At 44.6% G+C, this 22,416-nt stretch overlaps 1 protein-coding gene across 1 annotated transcript in view; it reads right to left on the reverse strand.

Annotated features, from left to right (window-relative positions):
- UROC1 (urocanate hydratase 1) overlaps nt 1–20,586 on the reverse strand; it is a 59,481-nt gene extending 38,895 nt beyond the window's left edge. The window contains exons 1-6 of the mRNA XM_077116303.1: nt 20,378–20,586; nt 13,200–13,330; nt 9,257–9,350; nt 7,318–7,377; nt 6,851–6,979; nt 6,635–6,696 (exon numbers count right to left, since the gene is read on the reverse strand). Of these exons, the coding sequence (XP_076972418.1) occupies nt 6,635–6,696; nt 6,851–6,979; nt 7,318–7,377; nt 9,257–9,350; nt 13,200–13,330; nt 20,378–20,503 (602 nt within the window). The 5' untranslated portion in view covers nt 20,504–20,586. The remainder of the gene's footprint in view (nt 1–6,634; nt 6,697–6,850; nt 6,980–7,317; nt 7,378–9,256; nt 9,351–13,199; nt 13,331–20,377) is intronic.
- Nucleotides 20,587–22,416: the final 1,830 nt, after the last annotated feature.

A 22,416-nucleotide genomic window follows, 5' to 3' on the forward strand; every position in this document is an offset into this window, starting at 1 on the left:
GACCCATCTATATACTGTCCAATGGAGACTAATTTTAGACCCAAGGACAAAAATGAGTTGAAAGTGAAAGGTTGGGAAAAGATTCATGCAAACAACAACCATAAAAGAGGAGGGCTAGCTAAATTAATATATGACGAATTAGACTTCAAGTATAAAATAATTAAAAGAGACAAACAAGGACACTATGTATTAATAAAAAGAAAAGTTCAACAAGAAGACATCAAAATCATAAATATTTATGCACCGAGCTAGAGTACTCCAAAATACACGAGGCAAATACTGAAAAGAGAAACAGACACATCTACCATAATAGTTGGAGACTTCAATTCTCCACTCTCATCAATGGATAAAACATCTAGACAGGGGCTCAATTAAGGAAAAAGAGGTTTTGAATAAATGATAAATGAACTAGACTTAGTAGACATTTACAGAACATTACACCCCAAAACAGCAGGATACACATTTGTCTCACGTGCTCGTGGATCATCCTCAAGGATATTATACAAAACACTTTCTCAGATCATAAAGGAATGAAGTTGGAAATCAACAACAGGCAGAGGGCCAGAAACTTCACAAATATACAGAGGCTCAACAACACACTCTTAAACAACCAGTGGGTCAAGGAGGAAATTACAAGAGAAATTAATAAATATTTCGAGGCAAATGAAAATGAAAACACAACATATCAAAATTCATGGAATGCAGCAAAGGCAGTCCTGAGTGGGAAATTGCCTTAAATGCCTATTTTAAAAAGAAGAAAGAGCAAAAATTGAGTAATTAACTGTTCACTTGGAAGAACTAGAGAAAGAACAGCAAATTCACCCAAAAGCAAACAAAAGGAAAGAAATACCAAAGATCAAAGGAGAAATAAATGAAATTGAGAATTTGAAAATAGTTGAAAAAAACAACAAAACCAGAAGGTGTATTTTTGAGAAAATCAAAGGATCCTTAGCTAGGCCAGCAAAAAAAGAGAGAGATGCAAATAAATAAAATCAGAAATGGAAGAGGGGACATAACTACTGACCCCACAGAAATAAAGGAGGTAATGAGAGGACACTATGAGCAACTATACGCTAATAAGCAAGACAGTGTAGATGAAATGGACAACTTCCTAACAAAGCATGAACAGCCAACATTGACTCAAGAAGAAATAGATGACCTCAACAAACCAATCATCAAGAAGCTCCAAAAAAGAAAAGTCCAGAACCAGATGGCTTCACATGTGAATTCTACCAAGCATTCAAGAAAGAATTAGTACCAATCTTGCTCAAACTCTTCAAAAAATTTGAAGAGGAGGGAAAGCTACCTAACTCATTCTATGAAGCCAATATCACCCTCATACCAAAGTCAAAGATACTATAAGAAAAGAAAATTACAGACCAATCTCTCTAATAGATATAGATGCAAAAATCCTCAACAAAATACCTGCAAATTGAATCCAGCAGCACATTAAAGTAATTATACACCATGACCAAATGGGGTTTATTCCAGGTATGCAAAGATGGTTCAACATAAGAAAATCAATTAATGTAATACACCATAAGAACAAATCAAAGCAGAAAAACCACATGACCATCTTGATTGATGCAGAAAAGGCATTTGACAAAATTCAACATCCTTGCTTGATGAAAACACTTCAAAGTATAAGAATAGAAGGGAGTTCCCTCATCGTGATAGAGGGGATATATGAAAAATCCACAGCTAACATCATCCTCATTGGGGAAAGACTGAAAGCTTTCCCCCTAAGATAGAAACAGTACAAGGATGCCCACTGCCACTGTTGTATTAAACATTGTGTTGGAAGTTAGAGCCAGAGCAATTAGACAAGAAAAAGAAGCAAAAAGCATCCAAATTGGAAAAGAAGAAGTATAACTCCCATTGTTTGCAGATGATATGATACTATATGTCAAAAATCCCAAAAATCCCAAAGTGGTAGGGTGCAAAATCAACACCTAAAAATCAATAGTGTTTCTATACACTAGTAATGAGCAATCTTCAGAGGAAATCAAGAAAAAAATTCCATTTATAATAGCAACCAAAAGAATCAAATATTTAGGAACAAATTTAACTGAGGACACAAAAGACATACACAAAAAACTATAAGAAATTGCCAAAAAAAATCATGGAACATCTAAATAAATGGAAGGGCATCCCATGATCATGGATTGGAAGACAAAATGTAGTTAAGATGTCAATTCTTCCCAAGTTGATTTAAACATTCGATGCAATACAAATTAAAATTCCAAAAACCTACTTTACAGAAATAGAAAAACCAATAACCAATTTTATTTGGAAAGGCAGGATGCTCTCAATAGCTAAAAATATCTTCAAAAAATAAAAATGAAGTATGGGGTCTCACACTATCTGACTTTAAGGCATATAAAGAAGCTACTGTGGTCAAAACAGCATTGTACTGGCATAAAGATTGATACACTGACCAATGGAATGAAATTGAGTGCTCAAAAATAAACCCTTCATCTATGGACGATTGATCTTTAAAAAGGTGGTCAAGCTAACTGACAGGGACAGAGCAGCCTCTTCAATAAATGGTGTTTAGAGAACTGGATATCCATATGCAAAAGAATGAAAGAGGATCCACATCTTACATCCTGTATAAAAATTAACTCAAAATGGATCAAAGATCTAAACATTAGAGTTAAGACCATAAAACTTTTAGAAGTAAATGTAGGGAAATAGCTTATAAATCTTATGATAGGAGGTGAGACTTTACATCAAAAGCACAAGCAAGGAAAAAAATAGATAAATGAGAACTTCTAAAAATTAAACACTTTTGTGCATCAAAGAACTTTGTCAGAAAATTAAAAAGTTAGTCTAAGCAATGGAAGACAATATTTGGAAACCACATATCAGATAAGGGTTTAGCATCCAGAATATATAAAGAGATTCTTCCACTCAACAACAGAATGACAACCCAATTAATAAATGGGCAAAAGATACGAACTTTTCAGAAGACGAAATACCAATGGCTAAAAGGCACATGAAAAGATGCTTAACTTCACTGGCTATTGGGGAAATGCAAATCAATACCACAAATGAGATATCATCTCACACCCATCAGAATGGCCATTGTAAAAAAAAAAAAAAAAAAATAGAAAATGGAAAGCCTTAGAGCAGATGTGGAGGAAGAGGTACATTTATCCACTTTGGTGGGAATGTAGAATGTACCACAGCTCTGGAAGGCATTTTGGCAGTTCCTCAGGAAGCTAAGTATAGAATTGCCATATGATCCAACAACCCCACTACTAGGCATATATTCAGAGGAACTGAAGGTAAGGACAGAAATGGACCTTTACACACTGATATTTATAGCAGCATTATTTATGAAGGCGAAGAGTTGGAAATAGCCCAAATGTCCATGAATGGATGAGTAGCTAAACAAGCTGTGGTATATACATACAAAGGAATACTACGCAGCTGTAAGAGAGAATAAAGTCATGACACATATAACAATGTGGATGGACCTTGAGGACATTATACTGAGTGAAATAAGCCAGAAACAAAAGGACAAATACTGTTAGTGATTTGCGATGGATGGAGGTGGCCTAAGAGTACAACAACTGAGGAATGAAATGAGAAACTGTGGTGTATACCTACAATGGACTACTGAGTGGCTACAGGAAGGAATGAAGTTGTGAGGCATGCAACTAGCTGTATGACTGTATTTAAGTCATACACCTTAAGGACTGTATTTTTTAATTAAATGTCAGAAAAAAAAGGACAAATATTATCATGCCTCACTTATATGGACTAACTATAATATACAAACTCAGAATTGAAGTCAAGAGCATGGGTTATCAGGTTGGGGTTATTTTAAAGGGTACTCAGTTGTAAGCTCTTACAGCAGTCACACCTATTCAGGAGTTGTAACTGTGTTTCTGAATTCTGGGAGGTACTGAGCTATTTGAGCATAAGCTAGCTGTTATCTGAAACTTCAGTATTTATGTGACACCTGAAACTCTGAGTTAGAGCTCTGAAACTATGAAAATCAGCATTACCCCATGCAGCAACTGTTTAAAAAGTTGAAAAATGGGTCAGATTTCAACTAGAGATATGAGTGAAGCTGATCTGGATAGGGCTGAGGTATATCAGAAGACTGGGTAAAGGATAATATCCATATTTTAAAACCCAGCTTCTGTGTAAAACCAAAGGAAGGGATATTTATTTGGTGTAAAATTATATTTTAGGTAGTGCATTTCCTAACTTAATTTGTATGGTCAGTTTAGTTGAACACTGTAAGTACATGGAATCTTAAATAGGGAGTGAGAGTTTGTTGGTTTGTCCAGGTTAGTGTGACACCACAATATATCTCAGAGTAATTTGGGCAAAGAATAATAATGTATTTGTAAAGTCCCTTTGGGGGACTGGGGAGAAAGTAGGAAATATTCAACTTCCCCATTTGGAGAATTTCTGATATTCTCACAAGCAGTGGGGACAACCAATTCAATAAGCTGAACCCTCGATCTTGGGTTTACCCCTATGAGACTTATTCCTGCAAAGGAGATGCTAAGCCTTCTTATAACTATGCCTAAAAGTCACCTCCAAAGAACCTCTTTTGTGGCTCAGATGTGGCTTCTCTCTCTAAGCCAACTCAGCAGGTGAACTCATTCCCCTCCCCCCTATGTGGGACCTGACTCCCAGGGGTGTACGTTTCCCTGGAAATGTGGGGCCTGACTCCCAGGATGAACTGGGACCCACCATCATGGGAGTGAGAAAGCCTTCTTGACCAAAAGGGGAAAGAGAGAAATGAGACAAAATGAAGTTTCAGTGGCTGAGAGATTTCACACAAAGTTGAGAGGTTATCCTGGAGGTTATTCTTATGCATTATATAGATATCCCCTTTTTAGTTTATGGTATATTGGAGTGGCTGGTGGTAAGTACCTGAAACTGTTAAACTGTGTCCTAGTAGCCTTGATTCTTAAAGATGACTGCATCACTATATAACTTTTACAATGTGACTGTGTGATTGTGAAAACCTTGTATCTGATGCTCCTTTTATCTAGGGTATGGACAGATGAGTAAAATAAATATGGATAAAAAATAAATAATAGGGGGGACAGAGGGGTAAGGAGTATGAGATGTATGAGTTTTTTCTTTTTCCTTTTTATTTCTTTTTCTGGAGTGATGCAAATGTTCTAAAATTGATCATGATGATGAATACACAACTATGTGATGATATTGTGAGCCATTGATGGTACACCATGTATGGATTGTGTGTGGGGGAAGATTTCTCAATAAAAATATTTAAAAAAAAAAAAAAAAGAGAGAGAATAGATGAGGCCCAAGTTTCCTGAAGTAGAATGATCTCCAAGCTAAATTGGAATGATGGGGTACAGAATAGCTTTTATCACAGTCTGACCACGTAAACCCACATGCATAAAAAAAGTCTGACGGGCCTGGGAGAAACAGTTGAGGGTAGTGGGACTCTGGGGTGGGAAAGAGATTTCCTTTTCTTTGTAGCTCCTTTTATAATGCTTAGGAGGAATGTCTTCCATGTCAGAGCACAGATTAATTTTACAACAAATAAAAACCTACAGGGCGGGCCACGGTGGCTCAGCAGGCAGAGTTCTCACCTGCCATGCTGGAGACCTGGGTTCAACTCCCAGTGCCTGCCTGTGCAAAAAATAATAATAAACCCTACAATAGTCTGGGAAGGGGCCCAAGTGGCATCCTGTATCTTGACAGGGATTTGTATACGCTTGTCATGAATGATTCCAGTAGGATTTGTGGGTTTCATTACATTGCATGTCAATTTCATCATGAAAGAAAAGCACTGTAAACACATACTGAATTTTAGTCAAAAGCATTCGCAACTGACTTTCTTGAAATGCATCAAAAAATAAGCTGGATGGTGCATTGGTGGCTTAGTAGCAGGATTCTTGCCTGCCAAGCCAGAGACCCAGGTTTGACTCCTAGTGCCTGCCCATGCGAAAGAAGGAGCCAGATAGGAGGATGGATGGAGGGGCAGTCGGTGGACAGACAAACTATCAAGTGCATCAAGCAGCATGCTATTTAAAGAATCTCGATAGGAAGGACGCAGGCAATCAGAGTAAGTTCATTCCATCTTTTGTATGTTTGAACATTTTTATAATAAAATGTTGGGGGAAGAGCAGAATCCAAAATTGTATAGTTACTTTTTTACAAGCATGTAAAAATTGCAAGCATGCCTATATATGTATACACACATACGCACACACACATATACTTAAATATGTACATATATATACACATGCATATGTGTGTATATGTATATGTTTCACTAGCGAATTGCCAGAGCTCTAAGGCAGCATCTGAAGAGCAGGCAATCAATAAATGGGTTGAGGTCCAAAATGAATCTCAGCCTATTGAACCATCTAAAGTATATTCCAATTGCGTAAGTTTTCACTGCTCTCTGATTTAATCAGTCATTCCTTTATTTCTAGATTTCAGGTCCATAAAATTGTATTGTGGTAATTAACAGTGAATTGTCAAGGTAAAAAAAAAACTACTAAGGAATACAAAATCATAAATTTATGCTACAGCAATACAATGTATTTGATATTGCTACATCGTTCTTATAATGAAACGTAATGAAGGGGAGGGATAAGCTAGAACATAAACGTAAATAGCAACTTACATTGTGACCCCCAAGGCGAAGAGCTTCTCATACTCTGTCCTGGAGGAGTAGTTGGGAATGACCTGGAAAAGAGGGAGGGCTGAGGGCTGGGAGGAGAAGCACAGAGCCTCTGAACTCCTCAGAGGGTGCTAGGGTGGAAGTTCTCCCACTGCCTGGGCACCTCCAGGCCGCCGGAGCCCTGCCCACCCGTGGACCCCGGTGGGCTCCAGGACCCACCATTCCATTGGTGATGACCAACCGCGGAGCGTTGGGGCTGCTGGGGAAGAGGCCCAATGGATGTCCACTGTACATGACCAAAGTCTGCTCCTCTGTCATCTGCGACAGGTAGGACATGACCAACCAGAACTAAAGCAGGGAGATCAAAGAATGGAGAATTTTGTAAGTGGGGGCCCCTCCCCAGGGTTCCCCTGCCTCCTCCCAGGTCCAGAGATCTCTTAGCTGGCCCTCCCAATGCCCCCACCCTCTGCATCCAGTTCTCCAGGAACATTCCAGTAGCCCCTGGGGTTTCCCACTCTTAGCCATTCATATAACCTTAAATGCAATCCCTAACGGTGGAATTTCAGGCATCAGGAGGAGGAGAACTGAATTGTGAAGGCACACCTGTAGGCCCCTTCTAAGCCAGAGGATGTGAAGAGGGCATGTGAAGATGAGGGTGGGGTGCGGGGTCACTCAGCCCACCCTACCTGAGCCCAGTTGCTGAACACCTGCCCATTTCCTCCGTAGGTCACGAGTTCCTGGGGAAACTAGAGAAGACACATGTGTCACCTGAGGGATGGGGCCCAGGGAAGTGTAGGTAAAGGGTCCCCAACACCCCCAAGCTGGGCTTAAAGGGGAAAAGTGGCCAACAGTCTTTGAAGGAGTGGGTGAGTGAGGGGGGAGGCAGGAGAGGTGCCAGCAGGGGGGACGCCCAGGGACAGAGGTGCTTGCAAAAGCACCATCCCACTAGAGCCTGAGGAAAGGGCATGGCTTGGCCTTAGGTTCATGGCTAGATCTGGAGTCACTGTGGGACTCAGCCTGAGGGCAAAGTCAGGGCTGTGAGTCTGGGACTAGGGCCTGGGGCCAAATCTGGAGCTGACGAAGTTCTCACCCTTGAGCGAAGTTGTCGAAACCCATGAATCAGTCACGTTCAAGGAACTGTGCAGGGTGGAGGGACTCACCCCCCAACCTGCCAACAGTCACCCTTCCTCAGACACAGGCAATTACTCTCAGAGGCTGCCCACACCAAGCTCCTATGGTCAGACCTGCACTGCCCTCTACGGTGGCCACTGACCACGTGCAGTCATTGAGTTCTTAAAGCAGGATTCATCCAACTGAGGCTCATGCTACTGTAAAACGCACCTCCCGTTTCAAAGATCGTGTGTTTAAAAAAAATAATGCAGCACACTTCATTCTAATTCTAATTCTAATTCTAATAATACTGTATTGAGTATGGGGTGATAATGATAATATTTTGTATATAGTGCATCAAGCAGAATAGCTTATTAAGACAACTTTCATCTGTCGCTTTTGACTTTTTCCCATGGCTATTTGAAAACATCAAGAAATAGGTGTGTATCCATATGGTACCAATGTCAATTCCCTGGCATTGATATCTTATTATAACTATAAATGAAATCACTGGGGAAAGTGGGTGAAGAAAACACAGGGCTCCTCTCTACCATGCCATAATTTCCTGCGACTCTATAAATATTTCACAGTGAAGAAAAGTGAAGGAACGAGAGTATGATTGCTGACTCATTATTTTGATATTTCTTTTAGTCTCCAGTATCTTAGAGCAGCTAGAAGTAAAAAACCTAAAATTATGGAATTGTAACCCATACCAAACTCTGAAATCTGTTCTACAACTAATTGTTGCAATGTGCTCTGAAATGTATTGCTTTTTTTGTATATATGTTATTTTTCACACAAAAAAGAAAAAATACAATTCTAGCCTCCAGTGTTGTGGAGCAGCTAGAAGGAAAAATCTGCAATAGTGGAACTGTAACCTGTAACAAGCTCTGAAATCTTTCCTGTCATTAATTGTTGAAGTGCACTTTGAAAGTCGTTGCTTGTTCTTTTTATTTATATATATATTACATTTAACAGTAAAAAAAGTTTTTTTTAAAAAAAGGAGTAAGGTAGGAATCCAACTGAATTTTTTTTTTAAGATGTCTCATTTGGGGGTGCAAGGGTAGTTCAGTGGTAGAATTCTTGCCTGCCATGTGGGAGACCCAGGTTCCATTCCCAGCCCTTGCACTTCCCCCAAAAACAAGCAAAACAAACAAACAAAATTCAATAAATGATGCTGCAAAAAATGGGATACTCACAAGGAAAAATAATGACATGTGACTCTGCCATACAGCACAGCAAAAAAAAATGTCTAGACTCTCATGCTTAGAATGTTTGTACTTTTTTTGCAATTTGTCTTAATCTCAGTGATTTAAATGCCATTTCCATCATATAATTGCTTCTTTACATTTTAACATATATTTATAATAGTTCATTTTTAAAATAATTTCTTTATTATTGTTTTTTAAAAAAGTGAAGGAACGGCACACGTCTCCCGCTGTATTTCTGCTGGACAGTGCCCGGACAGGCTCTGCCCCTGGGACTCAACGCCCAGTCCAAATTCAGGGCTGTTACCTGGGCCACGGCAGGATTCAGGTTGTTCATGATCATGTGCATAATGGCTGCAGCCGCTGGGGTCTGGCAGGGGTAGCGCTCGATCGGGTAGGCCCTGGAAGGAGAAAGTCCAGCCACCAGGCTGACCCCGGGAAGGCACCTGGCTTTCCTCTCCACCCAGAGCTTCACTGTCCCTCCGGCCCTGGCTTAGCATCTGGATGCACAGGTGTGGTGAGACCCAGCTCCCTGCAGAATTCACCTAGAAACCTAGACCTGGAAGGCGTCCACCTGGGGCTCAGGTTGACTCTGTGCTCCCACACATCCAGGGACCGGCAGCTCAGGACCTCCCGAGCTGCCTGTCCTCCCCACTTGGTGGGCTCCCACTGCGAGATTAATTCCTAAGCAGAGCTGATGTCTCCTATCCAGAGCCTTCGCAAACCCCAGATGGAGTTGACTCAACTGCTCTTTCATTCATGCAACAAAAACTTCTCGGGTGCTGTTGGGGATTGAATCACGTCCCCCATAAAGACATGGGTGTGGGCCCATTTGTAAGCAGGACTTTTGAAGATGCCATCATTAGCTAAGGTGTGGACTCATTTGTGAGCAGGCTCTCTGAATATCCTCTTTAGATGAGGCCAAACTGAGCCAGAGTGGGCCTTAAACCAAGATGACTGGAGGCTTTATAAGCAAAGCAAATTGGACACAGATTAAAAATCAGAAGTAGGAGAAGCCAGAGAAGGAGAGAGAGAGTGCCCTGTGACAAGGGGGTAGAAGTGCATCCACAAGTCAAGGAACCCTAAGGATGGTGGCAAGCCAGCTCCAGAACACTGCAGACTCTGAGAGGAAGCATGGCCTGTGGATACCATGATGTTAGATGTGACAGTTTAAAGCTGTAGGTAACCCAAAAGATCATGTTCTTTTAATCCATTCCTGTGGCTGTAGACCTGCTATGGGTGAGACCCTTTGATTAGGTTAATTCAATTGAGGAGTGTTCGAGGGTGGGTCTTAATCCTCTTACTGGAGTCCTTTATAAACCACATAGGGAGACTCACAGGAAAAAGCTCCAGAGATGCTGAAAGAGAAGCAGCCAGAAGCTAAAAGCAACAAAACCCCAGGAAAGAAGGACCAGCAGATGCCAGCCATGTGCCTTGCCACATGACAGAGGAGCCCCAAAGGTATCATCCTGTTGATGCCTGGATTTGAACATTTCCAAGCCCTTTGAGCTGTAAACTTGTAAGCTCATAAATCTCCACTGAAAAACCCAACCCATTTCTAGTATAGTGTATTTTGTCAGCTTTAGAAAACTAAAACATTGGACTTCCAGACTCCAAATTGTGAACCAATAAATTCCCATTGTTTAAACCAACCAGTGTATGGTATTTGCCATACCAGTCCTGGAAAACCAGGACGGGCACCAATGTTATAGCAGGTGCCAGGCTAGGAGGTACAGACACGGGTAAGGGACATGGATCCCACATTATAGCAGGATAAAAAAGGACAACCACAAGTCCCCGGTTTCCTATCCAGCTCTGAAAGAGTTAATAGACAACTGCCAAGTCCTTTGTTTCTTATTTAGCTCCAAAGGTACTACTGCAAACTGCAAACTTCAGCTGCAAATTTCACCAGAAAAAAATTTCCCCTAAAGCTTTCAAACCTCCCCAAACCATCAAAACCTACCGAAAACATAATAGCTTGTAAAATTATAGGCCCAAACTGGATTCTTATTTAATAACAGAAAGCCTGGGGTTGTAAAGATGGTTAAACATCTGCTATTTTAGTTTGCTAAAGGTGCCAGAATGCAACATACCAGAAATGGAGAAGTTTTTTAAAAGGGAATTTATTAAGTTGCAAGTTTACAGTTCTAAGACTGTAAAAATGTCCAACCTAAGGCATCCAGGGAAAGATACCTTGGCTCAAGGAGGACGATACATTCGGGGTTCCTCTCTCAGCTGGGAGGGCACATGCTGACATCTGCTAGCTTTCTGTCCTCATTTCATAAGGCTTCCCAGGGTGTGTTTTCCTTCTGCATCTTCAAAAATCCCTTGCTGTGTGAGCTCTGTTGGCACTAAAGCTTTTTCGGTAATGATTCCCTCTTAAAGCGTTCCAGTAAGCAACCCCACCTTGAACGGGTGGAGATGCATGTGTTGGTGTGAAAGGATGTATGTTCCCTAGAAAAGCCAAGTTTTAGTCTAAATCCCATTTCGTAAAGGCAGAATATTCCCTATTCAATACTGCATGTTTGAAACTGTAATCAGATCATCTCCCTGGAGATGTGATTTAATCAAGAGGGGTTGTTAAGCTAGATTAGGTAACGACATGTCTCCACCCATTTAGGTGGGTCTTGATGAGTTTCTGAAGTCCTATAAAAGAGGAAACATTTTGGAGAAAGGGAGATTTGGAGGTAGCAGAGAATGCTGCAGCATCACAAAGCAGAGAGTCCACGAGCCAGCGACCTTTGTAGATGAAGAAGGAAAATGCCTTCCGGGGGGGCTTCATGAAACAGGAAGTCAGGAGAAGAAGCTAGCAGATGATGCCATGTTTGCCATGTGCCCTTCCAGATGAGAGAGAAACTCTGACTGTGTTCACCATGTGTCCTTCCACTTGAGAAAGAAAGCCTGAACTTCATCCGCTTTCTTGAACCAAGGTATCTTTCCCTGGATGCCTTTGGTTGGACATTTCTACAGACTTGTTTAATTGGGACATTTTCTTGGCCTTAGAATTGGAAACTTGCAACTTATTGAATTCCCCTTTTAAAAAGCCATTCTATCCCTGGTATATTGCGTTACGGCAGCTAGCAAACTAGAACAACACATCTCCATGGAAACAATTAAAGAGATCCAACCCAGCAATATTGAATAAGGATTAAACAGCATGGCTTCTCTGGGGTACAAACAGACTCAAATCACCACATCTACCTAAAGACAAATTTTGGATACACGTGGGTTGGGCACAAACATTACTGGTTATCTCTTCCTGAAACAATGCTAGCCCTATAAGCACCTGATTAATACAAACCAAGTAAGCTCCTGGTGGTCAGAGGTCATTTTAGGGACCAGCCCAGGGAAGATACCTGGTATTCAAAGGTTATTATGGAAACCTGCCACCAGGAAAACCTTTCTATAAAACAAGCAAACCAATTCTGCTCCGCTTGAGCACATCTGCGTTAACCTCTTTAACGCGCACTCTCTTTCCTTCGTTCTTATAAAATTGACTACTTATTCCTACCGGCCCTCTCATTTGTCTAAATTCTTTTAGTGGCGAGACTCCTGAGCCTGGAACAGGGCTCAGCCAGCAGCACTGCCGGCCAGGCACCGATTACAATAGGGAGAACAATGTTCTCTGGGACATTGTGAAACAAGTCTGGTGTTCTGACATCTTTGCAAACGGTGATTCTCAAAGTGTGGTCCTGGACCAGCAGCTAAGAACCACAGACACACAGATTCTCCAGCCCATGTGCCCCAGAACTACGGAATCAGAAATCTGGGGGTGGGTCTACGAGCCCGTGTTGTAACAAGGCCTCCGTGTCATGCTGCGGCCACCACCGTTTGAGAACTATTGCAGGTATCTGAAGGCACTGACAGAGGCCCTTGGACGCGTTTCTCTCCCTCTCGCAGAATACAAGATATTGGTGTTTAGAAGTGGATTTTGTATGCAACCTCGCTTCATAATTGCCAGGTGAAGTAAGCCAGGTCGGAGAGACCTGTCTGATAAAGTGCCCCCACCCCCATCTTCTGGCTAGGCATGGGGACCACGGCCAGCCTTGGCTCCAGACCCCCGAGATGGCAACGCACCAACCTTCCCCCGGCATCTACTCAGTAGAGCGTCAAATTATTCCTCCTGGATTTGTCCTCTGCTGCTGACCCTTGGGATTCCTGGCCTCCCGTCTAGTCCACCCAGGAGTTTCCCAGCCCCAGCCTGTTGGGGGTCTGTGTGCCCCCTTTGGAGCTGAGCCCATAGCACTCACCTCATTTCAATGTTGGGGCAGAATCGGTACATGTAGATGTGCCCATACAGATGCAGCTCCTGGGCAAACTCAGGGGCCAGCACCTCCTGGATGTCTGGGGGGAAGTAGCGCAGGGCATTCCTCAGTGCCAGCTGGGAGGGAAGGGGGAAAGGCAGCAGGGTGGTGAGGGATGGAGAGAATCCAGGCTGAGCACCCTGACCCTCCTTATGAACCATCCTCTCTTCCCACTGCAATTTGCTCTGCTCCACTCAGACACCCCCTAGTTCTCATCCCAGGCCCATCTACAATGCCATTTCCTGCAGGAAGCCTTCCCTTATGGTGCCCTACCACCACCACACACACTGTCATGAAGGCAGACCTGGTCTCTCCCTCTTCTTAGCTCTTCATAGGCCCAGTCCCCTGTCCCAGAGGCCAGGCTGCTTGACACCAGGCAAGGACTGGAGAGAGGACTGCCCTGAGGCTTGTGGGCTATGGTGAAGACTCCCTGGGTGGCAAACTCAAGGCGGTAGAAGAACAGGATTGCAATTACAGAAAAGCATCCCCTCCTCCAGGCCCTCCACTCTGCTAGTAGAGTGTAAGCTGCATTTTCAGCTGGTAGCCTTGGGCCATGCACAGGCACACCTGTGTCTCTGGGAATAAGCGCTCACCAGGTACGTGGAGGTCCTGGGCAGAGACTGAGGCTGGAAATAAGAGGTGAAAGGAAGGGAAAACCTTTCCAAGGGCTTCTTATCTGACTCAGATAAAGAACCCAAACTCACTCTTGTTCAAACATCCTTGATGTTCCCAGAACATGCCAAGGCAGGTGCTGCCTCAGGGCCTTTGCACTTCCCTTCCCTTCCCACTTAGTTAACCCCCCTTCTACCCTTCCTTCACTTGGGGGGCCCTTCCCCTCAATTAGGGCTCAGCCCAAATACCCCCCTCTGGCCTCCCTCTCTAAAGTAGTGGCAGTTGGTTTGTTTTTCCCTTCACAGCTATTCATCGTCTGATACTACATTACATCGTTTTCCTTTAAGTTAGAAAAGGGTGGGAATCTTCCTTCCCACATCATAACAGAGTGTGAGGGTGAGGAGACACCAGGTGGGAAAGAGGCCCAGGAAGTTGCCCAGTTTCTGGAGGACACTGGAGCCTTTATTCAGCCAGGTAAACCTGGAGAGCCAGCTGCTTTGGGGTTGAGGGGAATTGAAGAGCTGGGTGTGGTGGATTTAGTCACCTGCTCACTTGCTCACTCACTCACGCGTTCATTCATTCAATCATTCAACAAATGTCTATGGAGGGGAAGCTATTGTGAGACTTGGAAGAGACCAGGGTCCAGTGCATGAACACTGGAAGGTAGGGGGTGGGGACAGAAGGGACAAGGGTCTCAGGCTGGGTGCTGAGGCTTTGGGGAAGAAGGTGGGCAGGGGCAGAGGTGCCAGCCAAGGAGAGGGAGCAGTGACAGTCTAGCCAGGACAGTTGGTCGGTATAATGGCCCAGAGATCAGAAGCCATGTGGATGGAGTTGTTCTGGGACAGTGACGCTGGGTCACCCCCAGCCTCCTCACAGGTATTAGCATCACTGGAGGAAGTGACAGCCAAGTTTGCAGCTCCAGGTAAGAAGATGAGGGCAGCCCCAAAGAAGAACCATTCAGAAAGGAGTCAAGCAAGAGCAGACCAGAAAGCAAGCTCAGAGCCGTATGGACGTTTGACCTAGATCATCAGAGCCACCCTCTCATTTAATTTTCACACAACAGCCCCCAGAAAGAAAAACGCATGATCCCTTCTCTCTCTTGGGGAAAAAAAAAAGTTGATCAAAAACATGCGTTTCTTCCTTAGGGACAGTGGCTAGGGGTTCTCAAATTCCAACGAGCTTCAACATCACTGGGAGGGCTGGTTAAAACCCAGGGAGCTGGAGTATCTAGGTCGGGAGGACTGGCTGAAAACGTGCACTTCTGACAAGTCCCCAGATGACATCGTCACACTGCCGGCCCCGAGGCCACACTTTGAGACCCGCTGCAGGACAGGGATGGGAAGGAAATAACCACACCTTCACACAGCAGCAGGATGGGTGTTGCAGAAGCCAGACGCAAAAGGAATGTTCTGGATCATTCTATTTATACGACGTTCAAGAGCAGGCATGGCTCGTACAGGGGTTAGAAGCCTGGAATAGGGGTCACTGACCAGGGCGGCTTGGGGTGTTGGTTTTGTTCTTTGCCCTCTGTGTGCACTCTCTGAAGGGCAGATCTGTACATTGGCCTTTTAGGCTGATTTCCACGTGTGTGTAATGGTAAAAAGCTTCTAATCAAAGCTTGCAGCAAGACTGAACACTAAAAAAAATAGTTGAGATATCTCTATAGTTATAGTTGGATGGCTGGCTGGCTGGCTAGATGGATGGATGGACTGCTTTTTAAACTTTTTTCTTTATGAGCCCCATTAAGCAATACCTCTCCCTGCCCTGGACTCCAGTACACACACAAAAACAGGCTCCATGGAACAAGGCTTAACCTTACTGCAAGGACTTCAGTATATTCCATCTCTTCTAGTTTCTTTTATCTCCACTTCTAATAAACACCAGTTGCAACCTCCTAAACCAATTTCACAACCTACTGGCAGCTGGCAGCTGCAGTTTCAAACCACCATACTGCCTGTTCTTAGCCACAATGACAACCTGTGAGTGCTGCTAAACTTGATGTTCAACCAACATGCTAGATAAGGAAAGCACTCAACCGTGTCAAGGGCTTACGAAAGGTTGTTCAGGAATTGTGTAACTCAAAAAAAAAAAAAGACTATTGGTGTGAAAATTAACAACTTTCAACCATGTCTGTTGACGGAAATGACTCAGCCATTCTTCAAGGTGGAATGTATTCAGAGGCTCCAAGAAGCTCAATTTGTTCTAAAGCAAAGAAAGCACTCATACCAGAAATATGAAGGAAGGTCTTTCTGCATCCTAAACATTGTGCAGAAGCTGTTTGCTGACTTGGCTTAATAATCTAGATTTCTGAAGGAGTGGGGGACAATTTGTATCATTAAGATGAAAATATGGAGCTCAGAGAGTTTGTGTGACTTACCCACAGCAGGCCACTGAGGAGAGGGAGACAGTTCTGTGGGTCCCTGCAAGAGTCACATCTGCACAGAGCAGGGTTATCAGGCCAGAGCAAGGACCCAGGAACCGAATCCCGGGCTCAGCAATGAACAGGCTGGGTGGCATAAGGGGGTCGGCCACTTCCTGATGAGCAGGGAAAAGTGGACACAGCCAAGCCTGCCTCTAGCTGTTGCCCCCTGTGTGAGTGCAGGCAGGTCACACCCCATGGCTTCGCTTTGGCACGGTTTGGCATTGCCTACTCTGAGGTGTGGTTGGAAGGACTGAATAAGATGATGCCAGCTCCCGGCACCAAGCGGATGTCAAGAAATACCAGGTCAAGCCTTCTTCCCCACCTATTCTTTTAAAGACCCTCAGGCCAGGACTAGGAGGGTATTCCTACTTTCAAAAATATTTTATTGAGAAATCTTCACACCCATACATTTACAATCAGTGGCTCACAATCTTATCACACAGTGTATTCATCACATGATCATTTTTAGAACATTTGCATCACTCCAGAAAAAGAAATAAAAAGAAAAAATTCATCCATCCCATAGTCCCTAACCTACTTATTTATTTTTTTAATCCATGTTTTTTTACTCATCTGTCCATACCCTGGACAAAAAGAGCACCAGACTACAAGGTTTTCACAATCACACAGCCACTTTATAAAAGCTATATAGTTACACAATTGTCTTTAAGAATCAAGGCTAGTGGGGGCAAGGGTAGTTCAGTGGTAGAATTCTCATCTGCCATGCGGGAGACCTGGGTTCAATTCCCGGTCCATGCACTTCCCCAAAAACAAACAAACAAGCAAAACAAACCAACAAAAATTCAACAAATAATGCTACAATAATGGGATACTCACATGGAAAAATAATGAAATGTGACCCCACCATACAGCATACAAAAAAAAAATCATGACTATTGGAACACAGCTCAACAGCTTCAAGTACTTCCCTCCAGCCACTCCAGTACACTATAAACTAAAAAAGGGATACCTATATGACGCATAAGAATAACCTCCAGGATAACCTCTTGACTCTGTTTGAAATCTTTCAGCCACTGAAACTTTATTTTGTCTTATTTCTTTCTTCCCCCTTTTGGTCAAGAAGGCTTTCTCAATCTCATGATACCAGGTGGGGGTATTTTTTGATTCCTCACAGACCCCTTCTCCAGACAGTCACCAAGTCCTGCTTTTGCAGCTTCCTTGCTGGGCTGTGTCGAGTTTAATTTAAAATGCTGCAGCATCCACAGGGAGAGGCCAGCGAGCATGCTGAGCAGAGGCTGCTACTACAAACACTTTGGCTCTCCATATTGCAGAGGGTCTGCTATGTAGCATATACGCACTTGACCACTCTGAGCTTCAGCTTCCTACTCCATAAAACGAGTATAATAATAGAACCCAGTGCATGGAGGGATTAAATGGATCAACATGCTTAGACCAGTTTGTACTGTGTGAGTGGTGGCTACCAAAATCATCATCACTCAAACCCATGCCCTCTGTACTGCCAATTCTTTCTTCCAATGGGGCCTCTGCCCACCCTGTCTCCTCTGGGATCTCTACACAAGCCTCTCCAGCCTCTGGGGAAGTATTCTTAAGCAGCAGGTCATGCCCCTCCTCTAAAACCTTCATAGGCTCCCCGTCATTCATCTGATATGTCCATGGCATCCAGGGTTCTCTATAATTAGGCTGGACCTGGCTCTTGAAGCTCTGTACCCAATGCTAGATGGGCTACCTCTACCCCCAAGAATACTTTGGATTGCCTGATTTCTGCCTCTCCTTGCCTCCAAATGAACTTCTTTCTCTGATTTCCTAGCTTCAGAACCTTGTCCCTGCTTTCCAAAGCTACCTCCTCCAAGAAGCCTTTCCAGATTTCTCCTGCCTGCTGAACCCTTGTAGGATGTGGGTTTAGCCATGAAGCACATACTCTCATCCATTCACTCCAAAAACATCCACTCGTGTCCCTGGAGCCCAGAAATAAATCCCGCAGGGTCCCCATCCTCAAGAAGCTCAGAGTGGGATAGCAGAAACAACAGGGACACAAGCACGTGTTGAAGTTCTTTGGAACAGTATCTCAGCACAGCCTCCGAAGGTGGGGTAGGATTTGGGGAAAAGGCCATTAAGAAAAAAAAAATGCCTGGCAGGGGAGGGGGATTACAAAGCCTTTTCTAATAGAAGAACCACTTACATTATATGATTTAACTTTTCCTCTGCACGGTAAAAGTTGTACTGTGTTCAAGATAGGAATACATTGACCACATGTTATGGGCAGACTGTAGTCTATATCTAAACTGAGTAATCTATTTCAAGAAAAACAAAGAAATATAATGCAACAGTTCTAAGAATGGACGGAGTGACTCCAAATGCACCAATCAGGCACAATCTCAAAAACAGTGACATGTATGGACTGCTTCCACTTGTGCAGTTAAGGATACACAGACATCGATGCTCATATGTGCACAGAACATGTCTGGAAGGATGCAGATATGCCCAAATAAACAGGCATGAATGTTTAGGGAAGATGAACTGGAGAACTGGCAGTCAAGGTGAGAGGAAGATTACAGGGTACATTTTTATAATTATTCAACTTGATTATCTATTGATTGTTATCATATCATATTATTGATATGATTATCAATTTATAATTATATAAATAACTTATACAATTTTCAGTCACAGAAATAAATTGAAATAAAAATTTAAGAACAAGCCAAAGGAACAGTTCAAACAGAGATACCAAGGAAGCCTTCTTTGGGTTTGGAGTACCAGCTTTTGGCTGCAACTTTGATCTCTCCAGGGAAGATTGAGCCGCTGCAACAGCTCGGAGTTCCCAGATATGCAGGTTGCCCCAACTCCGAGGGCAGAGCAGTGAGAATCCTGATACCAGATGCTGTGTGCTTCGTGCAAACAACTATATACCTTCACCTGAGAGGCATAGGTAGCAAAGGGCAGAGCCAGGGCTCAGACTGGGCAGTCTGGCTGTGGTAGGGATGTGGCCAAAGGTCAAGGTATTGATGCCCAAGGTGAGAAAACATTAACCCACTGCTCTGACCACAGGCAAGCTGGGCCAGAGGACAGGAAGTGGGAGGCCTGTCCCTCCCACTGCAGCTGCAGCTGTGCCTGCCCTCTACAATGCCTTTTCTGGGTGGGCCACGGAGGTGAGGGAGAGGGGATCCGAAAGGGCAGCTAGCCAAATCTCAGCAGTCTTTCTCTGTGGGTGCTTCCTCTCTTATTCTTTGTAGCTTTTTTGGCTTTTTTGTTTTTCTACTATCACCACAACGCTCCTGAAATTCTTGCATAATTTTTAACCGAGGGGGAAAAAAAAGAGAGAATGACATGTATAGTCGTGTACACACTACTTCATTTGGTCCCCTCCACTACCCAGCGGTGTGATTTTCATCCCCAATTTACAAACGAGGACAATGAGGGTCCCAGAGGATGGGTGGCTTCCCCAAGGGGCCCAGGGATTGCCGACTCAGTGTCCCCACTGTTGCCTGCCACTTTACCAGCAACGTGGGGACAGGAATGTCACTGGCTCCCGGGGCTGATGTAGGATCATGCATGGAAGGTGCTTGGGTGATTGAGCTCTCAGGGTCCCAGCATCCCACCCCAAGCAGCTGCAGATTCACTTGAAGCGTTTTGGAGGAGGGACATTTTTAAAGCAAGAAAAGAGCAGAACTCCTGTGGAGTAGAATGCAAAGGTGGTTTGTGCATTTAAGACAAACTGCAAACCCTGAGCTAGGAGTGCCGGGAACGGCCCTGTTCTGTTCTCTGCCATGCGTTTGGAAACATCACACCTGACCCACTTCCCTCCTGGAATAGGGGGCTGCCGCAGCTCACCACTAAATGGTGAGGTGACCTTGAGTCTCGGGGTCCTCATCTGTAAATGGGGGTGTAATCTCACACCCAGAAGGGGCTGTTGGGGTGACAGTGAGAGATGTGGGTATGACAGAGCCTGGTACACGTGGAGGGAGGACCCCTTCCTGCCCAGTGGGGAGGCCCTGGAGCCCAGGGCTGGGAGGCCCATGAGTTCAGGAGCTGCAGGAAGTAGGGCGACACCCACGGCAGACCAGCCCAGGGGCAGAGGCTCCAGGAGCATCAGAGCCCAGCTTCTTACCTGCTCCTCTGCAGGGCTTAACCCAGGGCTCCTGACGGGGGCGTGGGGCACCCCAGCCCAGCGTCCCCGGTTCTCCGGGAGGGGATTCAGGGGCAACCCAGAGCAGAGCACCCGGAGGCTGGACATGTCTGGTGAAGGTTGAGGCAGAAGCTGTGGGGGTGTCAGGAAGAGGCTGGACAGCGAAGGCCTGCCTGAGCCAGGACCTCTGGCCCCAGGGCTGCCTTCTCTAGCACCTCATTGGGTCCAGAGGCAGTGGATGACGCCACTGACTGATCACATGTCACTGGCTCCAGGCTGGCTGTCCTGCAGCGTTGATGGGGGTGGGGGGTAGGGTGGAAGGGAAAGGCCAGGTTCTGTGAAGTGCAAAGGGCAGTGCTGGGAGGATGGCGGCAGGGGGTAGGGAGGTGAGGCAGGTCCTTTGGTCCTTTTCGATGGGCTGTTGGCTTTTTTTTTTTTTTTTTTTCCTGCATGGGCAGGCATCAGAAATCGAACTCAGGTCTCTGGCACGGCAGGTGAGAACTCTGCCTGCTGAGCCACCGTGGCCCGCCCGGGGCTGTGAGTTTTTTAAGTCATGTTTTCTAGGGTGTGACTTTGGGAAACTGGGGGGCTCTAACGCAGGGTTGCTTTGGCCATCTTATGGGGGAGAGACCCCCAGGTGGTGATATTCGATGCATGTCTTGCTGATCAGGAGGTGGGCGGAAGGATGTTCCTGAGGTTGGGGGTGACAGCAAAGAGAGTGTGGGGGATCTGCACAGGAAGCAGGAGGTCCCCTCAGGCCCCCTCCTCCCAGCAGTCCACAGGGAGGCTGAATGACAAGTGGGGGCTGGTGGGAGGGCGGGCTGGGCATCTCTGTTTCCCATCAGCAGGAGGCTGTGTCAAGGCGCAAGCAAGCAGAAATGCATCACTCTTTTTGCATTCTGCCATTCATCCATTCACCTGATCTTATGAGCGAGGTCAAGCTGTTCTCAGCCCTGGGAAGAGAGAGAGAAAGACAGAGAAGTCCTCACAGGGGGTTCTGGGGGTGCCCCACATGTTCTGCCACCCTGGGGCCAGTACCTGCTTCGCTCCAGTCAGGAACTTTTTCTGGTGTTCCAGCAGCTGCTCTGCCTACTCCAAGGGCAGGCTGGACGGGCTGGAGAATCAGCCACCACCAGCCCTACCTGCTCAGCCAACAACAGCCAGGCACCTCCCTCGCCCCTCGGGAAGGCCGGGTGACTCTGGGAAGCATGTCTACCCTCCCGGGCTCCAGGTACCCACCATGGTAATATGCAACCTTGGCTAGCTGCTTTCAGTTCCCTATCTCACGTCCCACACCCCAAACAGAGCTTTCTGGGATAAGCACATGAAGAAATGATCTGTACTTAAAATTTTGTCTCCAGATTTGCTTCGGGGGTAGGGGAACTCGACTTCCCACAGCTCAAGAGAAACCAGCAGCCTGACAGTTTTTGTGACATCTCCTGATTTGTAAATGCCTACAGCCAATTAATCTTTTGAAACATTGTACAGAACGAGATTGGTGATTTGTATCAAGGTTGTGATATTGTACTAAGTTGTGCAGCATGTTACCATCAGGAAAAACTGTAGCACTGGTACATGGGATCTATATTATTACTTAGAACTGCATGTGAATTTGCAATTGTAGTCAAAATTGTTTAATTTTTAAACATTGGACCAGCTATTTAAAAGAAGGAACTTCTCTTGGAGGTTAAGTATGACAGACATTTAGGTTCTGACCCAAGTGAGACCACTCCCTGGCTGTGTGGTCTCGAGTCAGTTACTTAGCCTCTCTGTGCCTCAGTTTCCCCAGGGGTGGGTATGAGAATTAAGTTAAACAATGCAGGTAAAGGGCTTAGAACAGTACCTGGCACAAAATAACTGTTATTTTTTAAAAACACTGTTATTTTTAAAGTTACTGACTTTATTGAAAAAGCAAGGAACAAAGCTTTGTTTAGAAAGAAAAATAATGTAACATTTTGGGTTAACATGGAGATAGATGCATGAACGATTTTCCCAAGGAACCAGGGAGGGAAACTGGATAT

This window comes from Tamandua tetradactyla, chromosome 9 (assembly GCF_023851605.1).
Source record: "Tamandua tetradactyla isolate mTamTet1 chromosome 9, mTamTet1.pri, whole genome shotgun sequence".
Lineage (NCBI taxonomy): Eukaryota > Metazoa > Chordata > Mammalia > Pilosa > Myrmecophagidae > Tamandua > Tamandua tetradactyla.